We start from the raw sequence: 22,546 nt of genomic DNA on the forward strand, positions 1-22,546 counted from the left end.
CTGTCCCCAGCACTGGGGTTATCAGCACATTCTATTACATTTAGCATTCTTTTATGCGGGGCTCCGGAGAACAAACTCAAGCTATTATTCTTACAGAGCAAGCACTTTACTGGCTGTCTTCCTAGCCGTGTGTGTGTGTGTGTGTGTGTGTGTGTGTGTGTGTTCATTTACTCTGATCCAAGATGCTATCCCAAGGTGGAGTACTACTGGCTCTGGGCTGGTTGGAGCCAGACAGATAAAGATCACATTGGTCAGGCCGCCCTTGGGCCATTCAGATGACAAGAAGGGGCTGTTCGCATCTGTGGTTGCTGACACGGTAAGGCTTGCATGGCTAGGTATTGACTGACTCACAGATGGTTCTCGCACTAACTGAGCAGTTCTGAGGACTCAGACTGGACTGGAGGCCTAAGGAACTCTGTGCTGTGCAAATGAGCGCTCTCAACAAGCGTGCCCACATTCTATGTGAAAAGCTAGCGAACTCACATCATTGTGATCATATACATGCTGGGAGGCATGTGCGTGTCACGGCTCTTATATCACTGGTAACCCCAGTGCTGGGGACAGAGACATGTGGTTCTTTCAAGCCAGCTTAACAGGTATTAGCCTGCAGTCTTGACTTGCAGGCATACTTGTGCTGAGAACCAAGTAACTTTCTTCCAAAACACTGTGTGATCATGACTTTTCTTCAGTTTACACTGACCTCTTCCTCATCCCATGGACCTTCTCGAGTGGCGCACTCAGCCTTAAATCAAAGAACACGGATGTGCATGTGTCTTCTGTCTCAGAAGTGTGCATTCATCAAGAGTTCTCATGCCAATCTCTAGGCTTTGCTGTCCCCGCGACACACTGGTTTTAGGTCACTGGGCTGGGGCTGGGGCTGGGGCTGGGAGCTGGAGAATTTGTGCTCAACTTTGCTGCTTCCTCTTTAAAGCTGGGAGAAAACAAAGTCTTCCCGAGGTTGTTATGGGAACGAATGGGCCCATCTATTTCAAGGTGCCTAGAGGTGCAAGTTTCTTAAATGTTAACGGGAAATGAAACAGAGAATGCTTTGTCTTTGGGCAGGACCCTCCCTAGGTGAGGGACATTTTCATTACTGACCTTGCCCAAGTTGGGTGGAGATGTGATATAATTAACCTCACCCCACTTTACAAATTCATGAACCACAAGGTGGTGTGTGTGTGTGTGTGTGTGTGTGTGTGTGTGTGTGTGTGTGTAGATGGTAGGGTGTCAAATGCCCTCGTCTGAAAGCCACAAGGCAAGATGCTGGAGAAGCTGGCTGGGACCTTGTCTAGTTCTACAGGGCTTCTCTGTTGACTATAGCTGAGTTCTTGGCTTCTTCTCTAAGACCAGCTACTGAATGATAAGGGTACCCATTGGGTTCTCTTGTGGCTTCCAAAGTGGATACAGCAGACCTATCTTTAATCACCAAGGTCTCTGTGGGCTTTGAGGGGAACTTGGCTTCTTTTTATGGTGATGCTTTTAAAAATATCACACCCCCCCCCAAAAGGAGGTCCTGAAATTTCCTGGGGCAGGGGCATGAAGCAGGAGGGAAGAAGGAAGGAAGAAAGGAAGGAAGGAAGGAAGGAAGATAAGACCAAAGCAGTGGCTTGGTGATGCAGAATCCAGCTGGAGTGCGTGCTCCCCAAAGCATGGTGCTCCTGCCCACTCCTCTACTGTACTCCTGGAAGCCACTGCTCTGCTTGCACAAAGCAGGTACCCAGTAATCACTTGAGGAGGAAAGAAAGAAGGAAGGGAGGGAGGGAGGAAGGGAGGAAGGGAGGAAGGGAGGAAGGAAGGAAGGGAGGAAGGGAGGAAGGAAGGAGTGCCTAGACTGTGCTGAGAGTGACCTAGGCAGCAACTCAGGCATTCACTCAGGGGAGTCGCTGTGCTGCAGCAAGGAGCACAGACTCTGCTCCCAGGGGAGGCAGCACCTAAGGAGCTGGCATCTCTGTGACGCAGTCAGAGTTCTCTAATGAATGCCCCAGGTGATGACTTAGAGGAATCAGCTCCTTAGCTTGTCTTGGGACTAAACCAGGACTCCTCTTGGTACCAAACTGGAAATCAAAACAGACACCAATTTACGCCTTTGTATTGTGGACACATTCCCTTCAGTACCTCCCTTAGAGGCAAATCTGTGTGCTGCTGGCTGATGCAATCCAGCCTCAATTCTGTCCTCGCCCTCCCCTCCGAGAGGCCCCTGCCCACAGCAGCAGCCCCCTTTCCTGCTTGTCCTACTGCAGGGGGGGGGGGGCGTCCTGAGAGCTCTCTGACAAAGAACCACCTGTGGCTTCTCAACCTTCCAAACAGACAAAATACAAAGTAGGCTTAGCCCTCCCCCACCTGCACCCCTGACCATTGGTCCTGCCTACAGCTACTTATATCACCCCCAAAAAATGCACAGCGAGAGTCACATATGAGAGACTGCAGAAGGCAGTGCTCATGAGCCCAGAAAGCAGCCACACTTCCTGAGTTCTAATCCTTGCACAAGCTAAGTTACTCTGTGTCTCATCTCCTCCTCTACTATGGTTATCCAGAGTGTGTGCAAAGTGCTCAGGACGAGTCTGGCTTTTTGATAGGCTCTGTGTGCTGTGACCTAGGGATACAGACTTAATCTCTGCCTTGAAGGAGCTTGGGGCTCCCCCAGAGTTAGAGAGAAAAGCCACTGGTTAAATAGGGTGCCGAAAGACAGAAAGAGAAAACTCAGAGAGTGGCCAGCACTTGGTAAGGGCCTGTGGGAAGGAAGGGGTGCTATCAGGAGACACACCCCTCCATTCCCCCACCCCCACAGCCATAAGGTGTTGTCTGGATGATAAACAGAAAGATTCCCAGCCTGGAGAACAGGACCTGCAGACGGGGAAGTCGGCGCATGTAATGCACACAGTGCGACTGCCCAGCTGTCATGATGGCTCTACAAGAGATACCAGGTGGTAGGTTGGCCGAGAAGGAAGCAAATGTTGAAAAGTAAGTGGAGGAAATGAACTGGACCTTGATGCCAATACAGTGCCATAGTCAGTGTTTTGTTTTCCAAAAAAGACCAGGCAGGGCAAGCTGTAGAATCAGAGAGCATCACTGAAGGCCCTGTCATTGTCTAGGTTAGACGTGAAGACCTGCGCTAAGGCGGAACAGCCCGGATGCCAAAGACACTGAAGAATATAGAAGATAGAATAGTTAGAGACTATACTCTGGTGTGGGGGTGTGGTGGCACACACTCTCCATATCAGCACATAGCAGGGAGAGGGAGGTGGGTCTCTGTGGTCTACATAATGAGTTCCAGGACAGCCAGGGCTGTGTAGAGAGAGACTCTGTCTCAACCAGGGGAAAACAAACAAAACTGAACGGAACCGGTGACTTGGGACAACACATAAGAGTGTCTAAGATAAGTGGAACGCACGACAGTGGCAGTCTGGGTTCTTCCTCAACTTCCCACCAATCAGACTGGCCACAGGGGGCTCAGCTTGATGGGTGAAAGTGGTCAAGAGAGAGAGCCCATTTCAGGATGCTTCGGGCTAAGATTCCATGCGGGCCAGACCTGAACACACCTGGGAAACCAAGAGACCAGCTATTGTGATGTAGTGATCCTGATGGATGCCATGAAGGGAAAGGAGATTGAGGCCCCGTGTGAGGTGGCTGCCTAGAAAGGACCAACAGAGACACAGCCTGCTTGGATCCTGGCATCAGAGAGGTCAAAGAGAGTCAAGCGCTCAAGAGAAACAGCTAAGCAACATGGATGTGTAAGGGAAAGTGGCACATGCTCACAAGCACCCAAGGTAGGCCATTCACTGGAGGGCAATGAGCTGGCTGTCCTTGGGGACCTGCAGGCAGCATACACCATGGACTTATTAACTGTGTTTAGGTGACTTGACTGGGTACTGACTACAATGAACCAATAAGGCTGCCCCACCCGACTCACCTGCGCAGAGCTCCTGTGGTAAGGGGAGTAGTGGAGGGGCCCAGAGATGGCTGTGTCATGAGGCAGGGCTGGATACTGAGTCTGCATGGGGTGAGGATGCTGGTTGCCATAGCTCCCGTAGTTATAGCTTCCCGTGTACCTAAAATGCAGCAAGCACAATGACTAGCGTGAGTCATAACACAGAAGAACAGTCAGTTTGACACCTTTAGAAAAATTAACCTCATCTATTTTTCGTTTTTTGTTCCTCCTTCACCTCGCGTCTTTTTGTACCATCTCTACCCTTGTTGGCCTTGCTTCGGTGAGCAGAAAACCCCAAGTTGAGCTTCCTTCTCCCTCAGCACTGTTGGCAAGCTTGCGTTCAGGTACTGGAACCTGGCTTTGATCAAAACATTACTCTAATGGAAACCTCTCCCCTCCCCCTTTAGTAAAAAGCCCGTTTGCACATCCTGAAATCAAACAGAGAGGGAAAAAATTGCTTTGGACTTTGTGTTTCTGCATTCCTTGGACTTGTGCTGGCCAATGATGGCAAAGGACCCGAGGGAACTGCATGGAGAGGCAAAGCAGGTGCTTAGCCAGCCGCCGCCAATGTCTGGCAATGCGATCTGGACTTATTCAGGGCCCCATTTCTCACATGTGCGAGATGATGCACAGGGTTATACTGGGACCACTCATGTGAGGGCAAAACCACATGCACACAGGGCCACACATGTGCACCGGCTGCTACTACCATGACTATATATCATAACATCTTCTAGGCAAAGAGCTGGACCTGTGGCCACATGCATCTCTAGTCCACCATCCTTGTAGATTAAAAAAAAAAAGTCTGAACTACAATTCTAAGAGTGTATTATAATTATGTAGAGAAATGCCTCCAGGAACAATGGCTACCCTGTGGAGATCCCGGGGCATCTGAACTGTGGGCAGGCACATGCTGACCTACAGGCCTGTAAACCCCTTCAAGCTCTCTGTTTTCTGCTGGGCCATCTGTGTGGGAGTTGCCTGAGATGCCTCTGCACCCCATCTACTTTGGGGCTTCTATAGCTAGCCTGCAGCAGGCCTGTGGGATGCAGGTGAGGCTCCCTGCACTGTGTGGCAGTGGCTCTCCTCAAGGTCAAGAGTGCTTTCTTCAAGCCACCGCTCATTAAACGCAGCCAAGTTGAGGTCTCCTGATAGGTAAGAGTGTGATGCCAAGGCAGGCTGGCCAGCACAGCAGCATCACCACCCAGATTTGCACATGAATGATCCAGGCTGCAGAGCACCCCTGGAAGCTAGCTGCAGGGTTCCCTGAGCCTGGAGTGTCACTGTCACTGCAGTCCTCTGGAGACCACCTCTAGATGGAGTCCAAAGAGTCAAGGACACGCTTGGGAAGCTTTATAAGGCTACAAAGCTTGCAGAGAGTTACTCAGGAGACTGCGGGGAGGTGAAGTGAGGAGCAAACTCCGGCTTTGGAGCAAGACATGCGCAGTATGTCAGCTGCATAACCTTAGGGAGCTTTGGGGCCGTTCACCCTTTCTTCCCTCCTTCCTCACTCGAGTGGGTTACACAAGACAGTTCTGGGCAGTCATGGCACTGAGTAAGGCATGCGCTGTAACCAGAGGGCAGCCCCTGTCCTGTCGTCTGAAGGGAAGCTACTCTGAGCCGACCTGAAGTGAAACGTCAAGCAAGGCCGAGTCACCTACCCATGCTCCTCTCTGTGGGAGTAGACTGGTATCCTGTGTGTGACGGAGGAGGAAGGCACGTGGGTGCTCCTCATACAGGGTAGTTGTTGGGAGTTCTCGGCTGGGGACCCAGCAGCTGTCGTCACTGTATACGTTAGCGACCACGTATATGACTGCATTGCTCCTACAGAGACAGATTACATTGCATTAGCGTCACTACAGTGGCTTCCCACTGCCCCTAAACTGAAAGCCAAAGTCGCTTACAGGGCAGTCTCTGGCTCTGCTCAGCTCACCAGAAGCACCCGCGGCACCCCTGGTCTAGCCTCAGAGTCATTTTCTGCAGAGTACCATGATCTCTGCCACCACAGGACCTTTGCACGTGCCGCTTCTGCTGCCTGGAATCCCCACTCTTCCCTTACTACCCACTCAAATGAATCCAGGGGAGCCATCTGCTAACTCCAGACTAGGTGAGCTCCTGTAGAAAGCATTGTGAGCCTTTATGGTACCGACTTCAATCTGCAATGCCCCATTCTGGACAGAATGTGGTTAGATCCATGCCTATCCCCTCCCCCACACCAGTGTACATGTTCTATGAGGCTAGGTGTGGGTCAGTCTATCCAGCCTGCCAGTTAGGGCAGTGTTTGGCCTGTCCAGATACACTTGATAAGAAAGTTTGAGGAAGAAAAGGGACGGGAAAGATGGGCAGAGAGGGAGAGAAAGAACACCGGACCTGGCATGGCCCAGGCAGGCTGCAAATTAACCTTTTATCGTCAACTCCATAAGTGTTGTGGTGCCACCAGCGTGCTGTAAGCAACATAAGCACACCACTGGGCTCTGTCTAGCTGGCTCTCTCCAAAGATTGGTGGACAGTGACCTGGATTGTGGCCTATCCCATGCACTTGACTAATTCAATGTATTGTCTTTTAATTGGGTACCTGAAAGTGCTAAGGACTGGGGCCAGGTGTGTGTGTGTGTGTGTGTGTGTGTGTGTGTGTGTGTGTGTGTGTGTAGAGTGTGTAATGAGACCTGGCAAAGGTTCTCTAAAAAGCTAACATTTATTTATATGACAGAACTTTTATAAGAATAATCCCAAAACTTGTAAAATGTAAGCTGGGTAGACAACTTAATTTCTGATAATTTTTTAAAAGATTTGTTTATGGTTTTTTTTTTTGCCTACATATACACCTGCACACCAGAAGAAGGCACTAGATCTCATTATAGATGGTTGGGAGCCACCATGTGGTTGCTGAGAATTGAACTCAGGACCTTTGGAAGATCAGCCAATGCTTTTAAGCTCTGAGCCATCTCTCCAGCTCCAAAGTTTTGATAAATTTAAAAAACATTAAGATAGCAGAAATGGCTGGGCGTGGTGGCACACACCTTTAATCCCAGCACTCGGGAGGCAGAGGCTGTCGGATCACTGTGAGTTCGAGGGCAGCCTGGTCTACAAAGTGAGTCTAGGACAGCCAAGGCTAACACAGAGAGACCCTGTCTTGAAAAACAACAACTCCAAGAAAAAGATAGCAGAAATGAACCTGTTTTACAAGGTGTAGGGAACAGGACTTGGCGTCCTTTTTGGGGTACACAGAGAGCTGGAGAACTGGAGATTAAGAACAGATGCTGTTTTTACGATCAAGTAAAACAGAGGCTGGAGAGATGGTTGAGAGCATTGGTTGCTCGTCCCAGAGGCCCTAAACTCAATTCCCAGCATGCATACAGTAGTTCACAACTGTCAGTAACTTCAGTCCCAGGCAATCCGACTCCCTCTCTTGGCCTACACGGGCACCAGGCAAATAATACGGTGTACATACAGACAGGCAAGCACAAACCCCACACTCATAAAGTAAAATAATAAAAAATTTTTAAAAAGATGAAATGAAACAAAAGTCCTGTATTGCCAGCATAAGGCCATGTCTACCTTAAAACTCTAGTGGAAAGACAAAGGGAGGGCTTGCAGTTTTAGAATCCAGTCTGTCCTTCACCCGAGGCTTTGTCACAACACTGGGCAGCAGCTGCATTGACATGGGGTGGCAGGGTGGGGCAGGGATGGCAGGTTGATTCTGTGTGGCTTGCGTGGCAGAGGCCTAGCAAGGAAGGCCCATGAGGAAGGACAGAAGAGAATCCTGTTTTAAGGGTATTGGTTTATTATTGACAGTGCCTTGTGTGTAAATCTGGGAATGCAAATTATGCCTTTTTTTTAAGCAAAGCAGCAACGGATCACCTCAAGAGCATAAAGGGGGAGGCCCATGCTGTTGAGCATCTATTACAGGCCAGACGTCAGGCTAAGTGCTTTACAAACATCCTTAAATTAAAAAGAAAAATAAATTAAAGAAACACGCAGAAGCACAGAAGATTCGAGAATGTGAAAGTGGAAGAATATGTTGGAGACAACAGTACAGTTAGGAATCCACTGAAATGGCATTTCCTAAATGCTTGTCTTCCTTAACGTGCCCTTCAGCCTGGCTCTGACTTTTCCGGGACCTTTGTCTTAATGTTCACGGTCAAAGGCTTGATCCCTAGAGTGTTTAAGAGGCCTCGTGAGAGTTTTTGGGTCATGGAGACCATGCCCACGAAGGGGATTATGGGAGCCTGGCCTCCTCTTCACTCTCTTCCACTTCCTGGACATGAGTTGAGTGGCTTTGCTTCACCGTGGGCTTCAGCCATGATGCTCCGCTCCAAGCCCAGAGCACTGGGTGGGGCCTACCCAAGACCTTCAAAACTGAGCCAGAGAAAAAGCTTTGTCTCTGTGAACACTGTCCCCGTCACTTGTCACTGTAATGAAAAGCTAGCACACCAGGGATGGAACGGCTGACTAGTGACTATAAGGTGGCCAGTTACAGCACATTTTTTTTTTTTTGGTGTTTCAAGACAGGGTCTCTCTGCGTAGCCTTGGCTGTCCTGGACTCACTTTGTAGACCAGGCTGGCCTGGAAGTCACAGAGATCCGCCTGCCTCTGCCTCCCGAGTACTGGGATTAAAGACGTGTGCCAACCACGCCCAGTTAACAGCAAATGTATTTCTGTATTTCTGTGAAGTCACTGGTGCCCTCATTCAGAAAGCGAGAGGTGCCCTTCATTGTGCAGTGCACATCTGTCCGAATCGTCCCCACCAAAACAGTGGCTTCCTTGGGCCTGTGGTGAGAAATCCTTCATGGACTGCACACAGATCACAAGAGAAGACTCCCCAAACAATCGCATCTCGGGTAACGGGATTAGATGATTAGATGTGCTTCCCCTATGCTTTAAGTTATCCTTGGAGGGCAGAGCGCTTCCTGTGCAGGTGTGAGGACCTGAGTTCAGAGTTTTAGGATGGATGTAAGAAGCTGGCAACAGCTGTGTGTGCCTGCGATCCCAGCACGGGGTCAGGTGGGGTTGTGTGAGGGCGGAACAGGAGGATCCCGGAGCTCAGTGCCCAGCCAGCTGCAGGTCCAGAGCGACCTTTCATTTTTCTTTTTTCTTTTTTGGTTTTTTGAGACAGGGTTTCTCTGTGTAGCCTTGACTGTCCTAGACTCGCTTTCTAGACCAGGCTGGCCATGAACTCACAGAGACCCGCCTGGGTCTGCCTCTTTCTGTAAGAGAGACCTTTCTTTAAAAACAAAACAAAACAAAAAACAAAACAAAACAAACAGGGTGGACAGTGAGAGGAAGATGCCTGACGCCCTTCTCTGGCCACATATGCCTGGATGTGCTGGTAAGTGCTCACAATCATGTACCCATGTGCGTACACGTGCACATGCGTGTGTGCGCACCACCCCAAAATGAGTTTCATGAGATGGGAGCACTCTTACAATTTTAAAGTTTTCCCTTTTTATTGAAAATGGGCTATTTCTAGGTAAGAAGGTTGGTAATTTTCACATTTCTTGTTTGGTTTTTGGGTTTCCCTATAATGACTGCATATTGCTTCTGTGAAAAGAACATATAGCACATAAGTAGCTTTACTACCAGAACTGTAACGGGAGCGGGCAGGTAGCTTGTGAGAATAATAAGCCGGAGTCACAGCAAGCATGTACTTAACCCTTCAATCCCGGGACCTCAGTGTAGTGGGCAAGGTCTGCGGCTATTTAAAGGGGCAATCAAGAAAGGCAGAGGTTTGTTTTCTGGGTTTTTTTGTTGTTGTTGTTGTTGTTTTCCAAGAAATGGGGAGACCTCATGGGATAGACACCCGCTGAGGGAATGCAGCATTAGTAACTTTACTCTGAACCCCTGAAGCACAGCAACCATTCAGTCATATCCGTGGTCCCAATATAGAGCCTGCCAAGAAGTAGGTGTTCAGTAACTTTTGATTCCATTGACTTTGTTGTCGAGAGAGAGAGAGCCAGGGCTGCTAGGAATAGCCATTATCAAACAAACAAATAAACAAGCTAGTGGATCTGGGGAAAAGGGCCCCTGCCGTCTAGGGAAGGAAACCTCTAAATGGCCTTGTGCCAGCAATCTAATGCGCCCACTCAGGCAGCCTTAAGTAGATTAACACCTACTGGCTTGGGTGAGGAGCGGTTTCTGCCTGGGAAACAGAGAGAACATCCCTCCCAGCCAGCTTCCTCCCAATACCAGCTCCTGGGTGGGGGGACCTCCAGTGAGAAGTGGGGCTGCAGTGGCTGTGGTTTAAGAGAAACTCATAAAGGGAAAGCCGATGCAGCCCAAACGCTTCCCTATTTGCCTAATTCCCATATTTCCTTCTGTTGCCTCCAACGCCGCCTGCCTGGACCATCCGCACAACCTTGTGTTGTTTAAAGGTCTGAGCTGAGCACAGTGGCACTGCCAGGGCTCCTGGTCATTCGGGATCCTGTGAAGGTCCTCCGAGGGGCAGGCGATGGCTGCTTTATACCATTGAAACTACAATAAGGGACAATTCCCCCCTCCCCCAAAAGAACATCCTTCCTCATGGTTGTTTTTGGTTTTTTGATGGGGTTTGCAAGCACAGGACAGAAAGTGTGCTTGGCAAAGAAAGGCAGGCAGTAATTTCTTGAATAAATTAGCGAATGTTCATCCAACAGAAACCAGAACACATCCATATTTCTTTGCCCACACTGACTCCTTTTAATCTTCACAACAGTGTTTTAGGGCCAGTAGCTTTTTTTTTTTTTTTTTTTTTTTTTGCGTTGCTTTCATTTGATGGGAGGCAGAGTCTCCTACCCTAGGGTGGTCTTGAACATAGGAACTTCCTTTCTCCAGCCTCAGGCTTAAATTCAATCCCCAAATGCTGGGACTATAGGCCCGAAACCTGTACCATCATACCCAGACATGTCCTACATCCTTTTCCAGGTGAGGGAATTGAGAAGGGTCTCTCGCAGGTTAAATGCGTAGTTGGATGTTGCGTCCAGACTGCCCTGGCTCCAAAGCTTTTTCACAGCAACTGTACTTCCCACTCTCAGATCCCTGTTGAAATGCAGATCCCAAGCCTCTAGGTCAGCAGAGGATCATTTTCTGAGGTAAGAGTCTCAAAGATGACAGTGCCTTGGTCCATGGTCCGAGCACCAAAAAGCAAGGCTCTGTGACACATTGCTCCCTGTCGTATATCCTGCTTAAAGTAAAAAACTTGCCCCCGCAACCCATCCAGTGCTGGTAATTGAATCCGCATGTTAAGCAGCACCTTCTCACTGAATGACAGGCCCAGCCCAGAAGCTGTGAGGTTCTGATGACCGCTTGTGTAAACTGACACTGTTTCCCCAACTGTCCGCCTAAACCTTCTTTGGATCTTGGGTGAAATCACTAAACTCCCACCCCCATCCTTTGAAGAGCTTAGCCTAAGCCTTTGCTTGCAGTTTCTCAGGAATGAACTCTGGTGAGTGTGTGGAGAACTGGATCGCGTGGCCCTAGACACTAGCGACCAGCCACCTGCGGCTGTTCAAACGTCAGCTATTAAAACCAAATGCGGTGAAAACTTGAGTTCCTTAGTCAAACTGGCTGCATATACGGCTGGTGCTGAGTAGTTTTGGACAGTGTGGATTTTTATTTTATAAGTTGTGTAAACCGTGTATGCCTATTTTGCCTCCATGTATGTCTGAGAACGGTTTTCATGCATAGGGAGTGAGTTACTAAATGTCACGTGGGGGCTGGGAACCAAACCCAGGTCCTCTGGAAGAGCATCCAGTGTTCTTAACCCCTGAGTCATCTCTCCAGCCCCAACAGATGAGTTTTGGGGTTTTATTTTGTTTTGTTTTTTTTATTACTATTACACAGAAATTCTATTTGGGTAGTGATGTTCTCTGAGATATTTAACAAAACATTTCTTATAACCTTCAAGGCTGAGATGGAGAGATGACGTATGTAGATGTGTGTCTACCTCGATCCATACACATCCATGGCCGCCGCAGTCCTTGGAGTAGCTGTGTTTAAGGAGCATGCGCACTGACACGGGAAGCCTTGTCTGTTTGAGTTACTGCACCAATAGCTCCATGGTCAACATCAGATTGCTCAAACTGGCCAGGGCACCAGATGAATCCATTCCCGGAAAGACACTCTGGCTTCCTCTTCCGGTGCCCTCTCCTTTGATCACATACTGCAGCCAGTCCTGGTTACACCAAGCTCTTCCTGCCTGTGCACAACATGTCCTCATTGCCCCGCCCCAACTCCTGGGTGGTTGGCTCCTTGTGATTGGGCAGCTCTGTGACAGATGTCGCCTCCTTAGAATTCACTGCCCACCAACTTGGGCAGGTCTCCAGGTTATACTTTTTCATAGCATATTGCTATTTTCACTCATACCTCTTATGGCCACTTGGAGTTACATATTTACCTGGTAGTTTATTTCTGTGTTAACTCTTACCCACTGGAATCTAAGTACCCCCGAGGGCATCAGCCATTATCTGTTTTGTTGTTATTTTGTTGTTGTTTTCACTTCTATACCTCCAGGGCTAGGCCCAGACTAAACACAGAATCCATACTTATTGCATGAACCAATGAATAACAAATGAAGTGGACAGATGAACAAAGTCATTATGGGATGGATGGAATGATACCAAAGGATGCACGAAACAACCTTTTTTTTTTTTTCCTGTCCTGATTCATTTCTCCTAATATCGTTTCTCTAAAGAGGAGGAAGGACTGTGACACAGGGGGAGGAACTCACTGTAAATGAGTCACCAGTGCCCACCATCGGAGCCGCTTGGCTGAGCCTTCCCCAGTATGACTGGCCTTTTGTTAGTTGGGAAGGCGAGGGGTCAGCTATCTTTGTGACATCCTCAACTGCTGCAGAGAAAGCGCAGCTGGGCAGGCCAGATGTTCTACAGTCAGGCCCATTTGTGAGGAGTCCCCCTCACCCCCGTTTCATCGGGCAACCTAACGTCCCAATGATTGGCTTTGCTGGTTTTGTGTTGCAGGGGACCTGGGTGGGAAGCTGAAAACACGAGCTTAATAGTTAACTTTTATTGTCATTGCCAAAGGAGGGAACACTTAAAATGACATCATAAACGGGGGTTTTAGAGCCCTTCGGTGGCCCGCCCAGACAGAGTCTGGGCTTAACATTTTGTTTTAAATGACATTAAAGAATTGCAGCCTGATCTCATGTTAAATAGACTGCTCAATTTGGCACCACCTGCCATGCCCCTGAGGCAGAAAAGAGTCCCCTTCCCCTAAAGTTAAAGTTGCTGAACTTTGCCTGATCGTGAGGGAGGAGGCAGGCCCCAAAAGTTCTAGATGGGCAGATGACAAATGGGCCAGGTTTTACCAAGTGGAAATCTGTTGGTGTGAAGTCCTGTAAGTGGTCTCTTACCCCGTGTTGCCCAAAGACTAGTAAACCCACTCTACTCTGGCCTTGGCTTTAAGCATCTGTGTCTCTCCTTTTCCTTCCTCTCCTCCTGGCCTCTTCTTTAAAACCGATAACACATAGACACGGAACTAGACACGGACATGGATAAGTAGAGAAACATGCCCATGAGGCATAGCTGAGTCTTTCCCAGCCCTTACATCAAAGGGCGCCACAAGGTTAAACATAACTGGTCTCTTTTCCATAGCTGAAAAATGAGGAAGTGACCATCCGATGGGAGACAGTGCTTTGATGGAGAGACTCAGGTATCTGGCTGGCTTTGATTCTTAAGTCAAAGCTAGTAATACATCATTTGGTCAATGAGTCTCTAGGTCACATGTCATTTCACTGAAAGTTTGGAAAAAAAAAACTTTGTTGGCCTAAAGCTTGTTTCTTTAACTTCCTTTGACATTAATTTTTTTTCCTTGCTTGTTTTGGGTTTGTGGTTGTTGTTAAGATTTAATTTTACTTGGTGTGTGTGTGTGTGTGTGTATGTGTGTGTGTGTGTGTGTGTGTATGTGTGTGTGTGTGTGTGTGTGTGTGCGCGCGCGCACACGCGTGTGCATGCAGGTACCATTGGGTGCCAGAAGAGGGCACTGTACCCCCTGGAGCTGGAGTTACAGATTGTTTGTGAGCTGCCTGATGTGGGTGCTGGGTTTGTTGTTACTGTTGTACAGACTAAGCCTTCTCTAGCCCAGGCTGGCCTCAAGCTCACTCTGTAGCACAAGATGACCTTGAACTTCTGATGTTGCCTCCACTTCCTGAGTTTTGTGATTACAAGGGTGCACCAACATGCACAGTTTATGCAATGCTAGGAATTAAACCCAAGACTTCATGAATGCTAAGCCAACACTTTACCAACTAAGTTACTCCCCAGCTTCTACTTTGGGTTCCTTAAAAAAGTTGGGTTTTTGTTTGTTTGTTTGTTTGAGTCTGACAATATAGCTAAGTGGGAAAGGCACTTGCTGATAAACTTGATTGAGTTGAATCTCTGAAACTCACATGGTAGGAGGAGAGACTCAAATACTACAAATTTCATCTGACTTATACAAATGCACACACACATACATACTCAAACACACAGATGTGCACACACAGACCAACACACACCCAATAATTGTAATTAGTTGTTTTCAAGTTTTGGAGAGTAGATGGAATATAAAACAGCAATTTAATAAAACTAACTGGACATTAAAATCATATAGTGAATTAACTTTTGAAAAGAGCATGAGGGTGTGTTTTTATTGCTCATATAATTATTTTCTAAGCTACAATATTATTCAATGAAAGTATGCACAAGGCCTCAAATTTAAGAATGCTACAATAATATGTTTATAGCATATACATGAAAACCATGCAGCTTTAGGAGATTATGTGTCTTTCTTCCAAGACCATGGCCCATTGGATCCAGTCTATGGATCCAGACTGGATCCATGGAGTATTTCAAAAGTAGTACTAGAGAAAAGTAATATACATACTTATATGTAAGATGACGTTTTTAATGCCCTCTGGAGATACCTGCGAACAAAGCTGGAATGTGCCAGAATCTTCAAAGCCTTCAGTCATCTGAAGAGAGCCTGTTTCACATTTGTATTTCTAAGAAGCTACTTTTATGACCTGCAGCATGTTGCACAGAAACCTCTCAACATTTTTATGATATTCCTGTGGCCTTGCCATCATCACACCTGCCCCTACCTCGAGGTCTCCACATGGCTACAGAGAAAGCCAGGCAGACTCACTAGCAGGGTGAATCTGAGATGCCCTATTGATTTCCCCCCCACCCCCACCCCCACACACATGCCTCAATGCTCCTGTTTTCCAAACATCCCCAGGTTTGCTGTGTTGAGCAGGGAAGTAATCATTCTCTCTGGTCACATGGTTAGGTGTGCAAAGCTTCCCCATGTATTTTTTTTTTTTAGACTCTGTGAGTTGCCTTGATGAGGGGGGCGGTATGTCAGGGGCATGACTCAGGGAAATGGCTCTTGGAAGCTCCTTTGGGAAGCAGGAGGCCCACCAGACAGTGATCTAATACTTCCAATCTAGGAAGAACCCTTGAGTGCCCTTAGCATAGTAATGCTTATACCATGCGTAACACTCAGCATAGGACTTGGTACTTTGAAAACATATGTGTTTCATGCACTCATATTGCTCCCTCACACACACACAACCTATGGAATAGCCTTCTATCTGAACATTTTCAAGGTATGTTTAAAAAAATCTGCATCAAATAGAAACAGATGCAGAGACCCACAGGCAAACATTAGGCAGAACTTGGGGACTCTTGTGCAAGAAGTGGGATGAAGGCTAGAGGGGGCCAGAGAGGTCAAAGACACCACAGGAAGACCTATGGGGTCAACCAACCTGGGCCCATGGGAGAGACTGAACCACCAGCCAAAGAACATGCATGGGACAGACCTGGGCCCCCTACTCATATTTAACAGATGTGCGGCTTGGTCATCATGTGGGTCCCCTATCTAGGGCAGGGGCTGTCTCTGACTCTGTTGCTTGGTCATCCTGTGGGTCCCTATCTGGGGCAGGGGCTGTCTCTCACTCTGTTGCTTGCTTTTGGATCCTTTCCCCGCAACTGGGCTGCGTTGTCTAATCCTACTGCATCCTGATATGGCAAGGTGTGTGGAGATCCATGGCGGGGGGCCTCCCCTTTTCTCAGGAGAAAGGGAGAGAGGGATGGGGGAGGGGGGAAAGGGAGGAGAAGCTAGGAGGAGAGGAGGGAGGGGAAGCTAAAGTAAATGAATGAATGAACGAATGAATGAATGGAAAAAAAGTTAAACAAATACTGCATCAGAAAATGAATCTAATGTCACTGATGAGAAGGCTGGTATCAATCCGAGTCTCTTTTGGTGATTGATTACCTGTTTTTTTTTGGGGGGGGCTGATAAGATCTCTTTGATTTTATTCAGTGAGTTTAGGGGTGAGTTCCACCCCCACCCCACCCTCTACCATTCTCCCCTCTCCCCCATTTAATCACCTCAGGATTCAAAAAAAAGAAAATTGTGACCCTAAGTCTTATCTCTATGTTCTGTAAAACCATTCTCTCTCTCTCTCTCTCTCTCTCTCTCTCTCTCTCTCTCTCTCTCTCTCTCTCTCTCTCTCTCTCTCTTCTCCTCTCTGCTCCCTCTCCCTCCTCTCTTATCTCTCTCCTGATTTTGCTTTCTTTTACTCTAGTAGTACAGTGCTTTCTTTCTTCCCTTTCCTTCCCTCCTTTCCTTCATTTTTTTCTCTGAGGTAAGGGTCCACTCTGTAGCTCCACCCACCCACTCCACAGCGAAGTATGGCTTCAAACGCTCAGCCATCCTCTTGCCTTACAGCCCTCCGAGTTCTGAGATTACAACTGTGTGTCACCACGCCCAGCTACTTCTCCATTTTCTATTCTTACTTGGAACACTCACTTTAAGAGTGAACAATGGGCTGGGCACACTGGGCACACACCTGTAATCCTAGCACTTAGGAGGCAAAGGCAGTAGGACTCACCACAAAGTTGAGATTAACCTGGTCTGTTCATACAGAGTTCCAGGTCAGCCAGGGCTGCGCAGCAAGACCCTGTCTCCAAACAATAATTTCTGAACATATCAGCTTTTTCACTTAGCATAGCTCTTATACTTAAACATGTCTTTATCTCTTTGCATTGGTTGTATTATCAAAGAATCTCTTAGCTCATTCTTTTAACTAGTTCTTTCAGTTGTATTTTGTTTTCTGTTTAACCTTATGTTTTGAAATTTCTCTTTCAATGGCTATCTATTTCTTCTTGAAGAGCTCTGACTTGCATAAATATACAACTGCCCTTTCCTAGTATGTAATACTGCTCCTCTCTCATAGGCTGTGCTTCCAGCAATGGTATGGTGATTTTTTTATTGTGATAAAACACCTTAACCTAAAATCTACCAATTAAACCATCTTCAGTTTAGCTGCATTAAGTACCTTGTTAGGCTGTGCATCAACCATCACCATCCATCTCCAAAGGTTTTGATCTTCCCAAACTGAAACTCTGTCCTTATGTCCCCTACCTCTATCCTCCAATTTTACTCTTGAATCTGCCTGTTCTGGGGACCCTGTACAAGTAGAGCCACACGTTTACCCTTTGATATCTAGCTTATTTCACTTAGCACAATATCTTCTAGATATAGCTGTGTGTTAGTGATACATTAGAATTAGAAACGTCATACAGTACATGATGTTAATATCCATTTACCCATCAATGGGTCCTATCCACCTTTTGCCTGTTATACATACTTTTATGACACTGCCATACAATATTTATTTGGGGTTCTTTTGGTTGTCCTATGTGTGGGTGTTTGTTGAGACTTCTTGGGTGTGCTCTGGCCTGTGCGAACAAAGTGTGTATCTTGGGCTGTGGGTCTCCCATCAGAGCAGCCTTCTAAAAGCATCAAAGTCATGCTCGGACCAATTGTGGTCACAGCCGCTGCCTCACTTGGTCTCACTGTGGCTTGACATGGCTTCCTACCTTTCCAGAGACACTGCTCAGGTTTGGGTTCATGTTTGTTTTAAGAATGCCTGTGTACTAACACAACATTTTTAATAATTTCAGTTGCTTACTATGGGGAATAGAGATTCATCATGTGTTTAGCCTGACAACTGAAAACAGCAACATCTGGAAGAGCCACTGATGAACAGTCTGAGTCCTGGAAACCCTTCTTCAGGAAGACTGCTGAGTCTCGGGATTCCTTTTGCGTTTTGAGGAAGACTCCCAGAAATCTCTTGCTTCCAACGTGCACTCCCCACCCAGCACTTTGGAGAAGCTTCCCTTACCTGTTGTGCTAAGGCCAGTGTACTCGGGGGATGGGTTGCTGACAGGGGAGGAGGGCGGTGGCACCTCCACAGATGTGGCAGATTTTGCTGGAGAAAATGATGGGCCTGGTGAAGGGGTGGGCGGGGCAGCCTCTGTCAGGATAATCTCTTCCTGGACTTCTGCTGCAAATACAGCAAAGGTAAGTTCTTAGATCCCAAGGTGAAGGACAATTTCTTTTAAAGAAACACACACACACACACACACACACACACACACACACACACACACACACACACACACGAAGCATATGCTTTGTGTCCTATTGGCCACTCCCTGCTTAAAACCCTTTGATGGTTTTCATACACATAGGCACCCACTCTAAAGAGGAGGCGACACTGTTGACTCTCAGCATCTGACCCACTCACCACAGTGAGGTCCTTGGGTGTGTGGAATTAAGGAAACAGAATAAGCATATGGGTCAGATGCTACGTTTTAAGATCCCCTTCAGTTCAGCTCACCGGTGCTTCCTTCGCCCTTCATGGCTCGCATGAGCTCGTTGGCCCGCTCCTGACAATGCAGAGATTCTAGTAAGTAGAGCACGTAGTCATCAAACATCAAATGAATTAGGTGAAAAGACCCTGGTGGAAAAAAAAAAAGACAGAAAGTGAGTCGTGTCACTTTGTGCGTCCCCTCCACTTGGCCAACAGCAAGCTGCTGCGTCCTCTAACCAGTGCTCAGAATCTCATGCTTGTCCCTCATCGTGTCCACCGCCGCCGCCCCCGCCCTGCCTCCCCCTGCGTTATGGCCAGAGCTGTCTGTCCTTTGCCATGTCTCCAGTCAAAACCACGAATTCCTCTGCATTCACGTGTCGCCATTTAAAAGGGGGGGGGGTGCAGACTGAGCCATTTCCAAATGCACCTGAGCCTTCAGCTTCCCTGCAGCCCTGATCCTTGCCTCAGCACTCCTCACTCCGCTCATCAGCACAGCGGGCTCATTTCCACTCTTTCTACAGCGCATCCGGTGAGTACGTATGTCCATGGCAGGACCACGCCTTTTAGTTCACGGGCCTCTACCAATGTACCCGGCATAATCCCAGGAGCAGAACTGAAATAGTAACTTTGCAACGACAGAATTATTTCTCTAAATACTTTTGAGGCTCATTTAGCACAAGGTCTTTAGGAAAGGTACCAGCTAGAAAAAGATTTGAGATTTCTTTTCTTTCTTGTTTGTTTTGTTTTTGTTTTTTAAGACAGGGTTTCTCTGTGTAGCCTTGGCTGTCCTGGACTCACTTTGTAGACCAGGCTGGCCTCGAACAGAGATCCACCTGCCTCTGTCTCTGCCTCCCTGAGTGCTGGGATTACAGGTGTGTGCCACTGTGTCTGGCTCGGGATGTGGGATTTTCAAGCAGTACTCTTCACTTTAAACATAGATAAATCTTTAAGAAGGGAAGTGAACAGCCATTTTAGAGATTGTCCCATGTACTACAGTCTGTGTTCAATGTTCTCCAAGGTTGACGATCATCCAGTACAGATGCCATTTTGACTTCTATGTTCCAGCCTACCTTGCCTAGTCCTTTTAAATAAGAAACAGGTAGATGCACACTGACTGGGTGCTCTGTGCCAACCACTACATAAGCCACTGTAGGTTACTGTGTATAATCTACATCTCAATCATATGAGATAAATAGTACTCTCTTACAAAGGAGAAAAACTGAGACTCAAGAGTCACAGAAACATCAAAGCTACACAGTTCAGTGGCAGAACTGGACTTGAACCCGATTGCTCCGGAAGTTGCAGTTTATTATGCAATTTAGTTCTCTAAAAGGAATACAGTGAAGCAGAATGAAAGAAGTATACACTAGGTGCTTAATAAATGATAACTGTTGTTATCTCAAGATCTGTACAATGGCTTTGATTCATTCAGTTACAGTTAAAGAAAAAAAAACAAGCCAAAGGATAGCATCATATACTTGAAATGTTCATAATGAAGAAATTACTTTATTGGCTAGGATATTGAGACCATCCTAGATACATGGATGGAATGAAACATCCATCAACTAGTGTATTAGCATGAAAACCCCAGTAGATAAAAAATGTGCTTGCCTAGTAGTGTTTGTCCAGGAACTCCCTTAGAAACCACCAGGGCACCCAATAGGTCTGTTACTTTTCAATCGCTCTGCAAACAGGAGCCGTGTAGAGCTATTGCCCCTGCCTGTGACCATGCTGTAGTTTTCTGAGTACAAGGGATGCTTAGAGACCTTGACTTAATAACGGCTACAGTGTCCTTAGAAAAAAATCCATCGTTAGGATTATTGGGAAATAAGCAGTTCAGTGCCAGGGGATCACGGCCACAGAAGAGGGTAAATATAGAAGAAAAACTGGGGCGGGGGTAAGCTGTGGGGAGTTGCTGTAGTTCCATAATACAGGGATTAAAAAAATTTCCTCCTCTTCCTGTTCTGTGCCAGCATCCTGAGGGATGCAGCAGAGACTCAGCACACATATATTAGAGGAATGAAGGTGTAGTCTAGCACAGGCTACTCTGCCGCATGTGGGGGCCTAGGCTAGTCCACTTTCCAACAAGCCCGTGAAGATTCTATTCTCTTCAGAGACTATGTCGGGGTGGGGGTGGGGGCAGGATGAAGCCTCTGGATCGGGGTATAAGCCACTTGCTCAGGCCTAGAGCTCATGATCACCAAAGGCCATTATGAGATAAGGTATTGGACACAAAGGAGACTGTTCCTATTTGGTAACCTACTCAACTGCATTTGACAGAATCTGGAATTTTCTTAATTCTGGCCAAGTTTTTCTAGCTTATAGAAAATGAGAGCATTTGAAAACAAATGTTAGTATATTTGCCACATAGATTTCTGATATCAACATTTTTTCTATATTTAAATCAGGTATTTTTTAATTGTTCCCTTCCTTACTGTAATTTTCCTGACTACGTCTGTCCCTTTGACTAATCACTAAACTTGAACCTGTCATTGTTCCTGTGTGTGCACTTACACAGCTGTAGAGAGCACACATGTAGCCTCCTAACGTGATGTACACGGCATTCTGCAACCTGCTGCTGACAGTTCTGTTTGCAGACCCAGGCACGCGGGCGGACATGTAAGCTGCAGCTGAATGGCCACTCAACACCATCGCCCACCTGTCCTCCTGCGGGTAACATCTAGGTTGCTGACAAGTTCTCATCAATGACAACTGGCTACAGTGACGACCTGTCTCCTACTGTCTATGTCCCACCAAGAGCTCCCAGGAACACCTGCATCTCCAGTCTTGAGATGGAGATGCCAGGCTCCCAGCAGAGTGCTCTACACGGTCACCAGTGCTGTGTAAGGCGCTGGCAGGAAGGGTGTGAACGTTGCAGTAACCTAGTTACCACAGAGACCCACGCCCTGTCGTGCACTTATTGTTCGCTAGAATTTCCTGTTCTGTACATTGCTGTTTGTGTTTGTTGCTTATTTTTTCATATACTGGAGTATTTTTTAAAAATAATTATTTAGAGTCCAGGGAGATATCACAGTGGGTAAGGGCAGTAGCACCAAGTTTGACAACTTGAGTTCTTTCCTTGGGGCGACATGGTAGGAGGAGGGAACCAACTCCCACAAGTGGTCCTCTGGCTTCTACATATTCTTATGCCCCCCATGGATAGACAGACAGACAGATAAACAGATAGACAGACAGATAGATGGATAGACAGATAGATGGATACATTATTTAGAATGGGTTTCAATATATTCTGGATTTTAGTCATTTGATAGTTATATCTATTGCAAAACATCTCCCTTCTTTCCATGTTCTTTTTTTTTTTTAATGCTTTGGCTTTGCTTATGGGCCTCGTTAAGCGCAAGTTTAAATCCCAACGTGTCATTCCTAGAATGGCTGCAGTTCCGTGAACTGAGAGCTGAACAAGTGAGAAAACTAAGCCACAAGTGACAAATGCAGAAATGGCACCAGAAGCACGTTACTTAGAAATCTAAAATTACCAAGAACACCAGTGATCACAGAGTGGAGATGACACCAGTGATCACGGAGTGGGGATGCTTAGCCTTGCAGAGCTGGCCCAGGAGTGGGCAGTAGCTGTCATTTATCAGTTACCCTGGCATCACCCCAAAGCACAGAGTGGCTCTGACATCACTCACTCCATCTTGTTTTAAGATTAGAGTAATATTACTCCCGGGCAGTTTAAAAACACAAATATCAATGTCTCTTCTCCTAAGGTTTTCTCATGGCTGATTTATAACAGCTATAAAATACCCAGAGGAAGCAGCCTGGCCAAGCCTCTCACACTGTGTCTTATTTCACATTCTTTCAAATTATGTGCTAAAAAAGATATATATTCAAATGTCAACGTTGGCAGTATTTTCCTTCATGCTTTGTTCTTTATGTGTGTTTGTGCTTTTATTTTTTTAAGAAACAATTTCCTATTCTAAGATCATAAAGAGGTCCTTTGCTTTTTTTTTTTTTTTTTT

The 22,546-nt window shown here is 46.9% G+C and overlaps 1 protein-coding gene across 4 annotated transcripts in view; it reads right to left on the minus strand.

The window, feature by feature from the left end:
* RFX4 (regulatory factor X4) overlaps positions 1-22,546 on the minus strand; it is a 156,451-nt gene that overhangs the window by 6,236 nt on the left and 127,669 nt on the right. For 3 of the 4 annotated variants that reach the window (XM_084796287.1, XM_084796285.1, XM_084796288.1), the window contains 4 exons: positions 18,591-18,710; positions 18,093-18,254; positions 5,590-5,752; positions 3,911-4,049 (listed from right to left, as the gene is read on the minus strand). In XM_084796287.1, the coding sequence (XP_084652413.1) occupies positions 3,911-4,049; positions 5,590-5,752; positions 18,093-18,254; positions 18,591-18,710 (584 nt within the window). The remainder of the gene's footprint in view (positions 1-3,910; positions 4,050-5,589; positions 5,753-18,092; positions 18,255-18,590; positions 18,711-22,546) is intronic. The other variant, XM_084796286.1, reaches the window with a different exon arrangement.

The sequence above is a fragment of the Acomys minous genome (assembly GCF_964271855.1).
Source record: "Acomys minous genome assembly, chromosome: 9".
Taxonomy (NCBI): Eukaryota; Metazoa; Chordata; class Mammalia; order Rodentia; family Muridae; genus Acomys; species Acomys minous.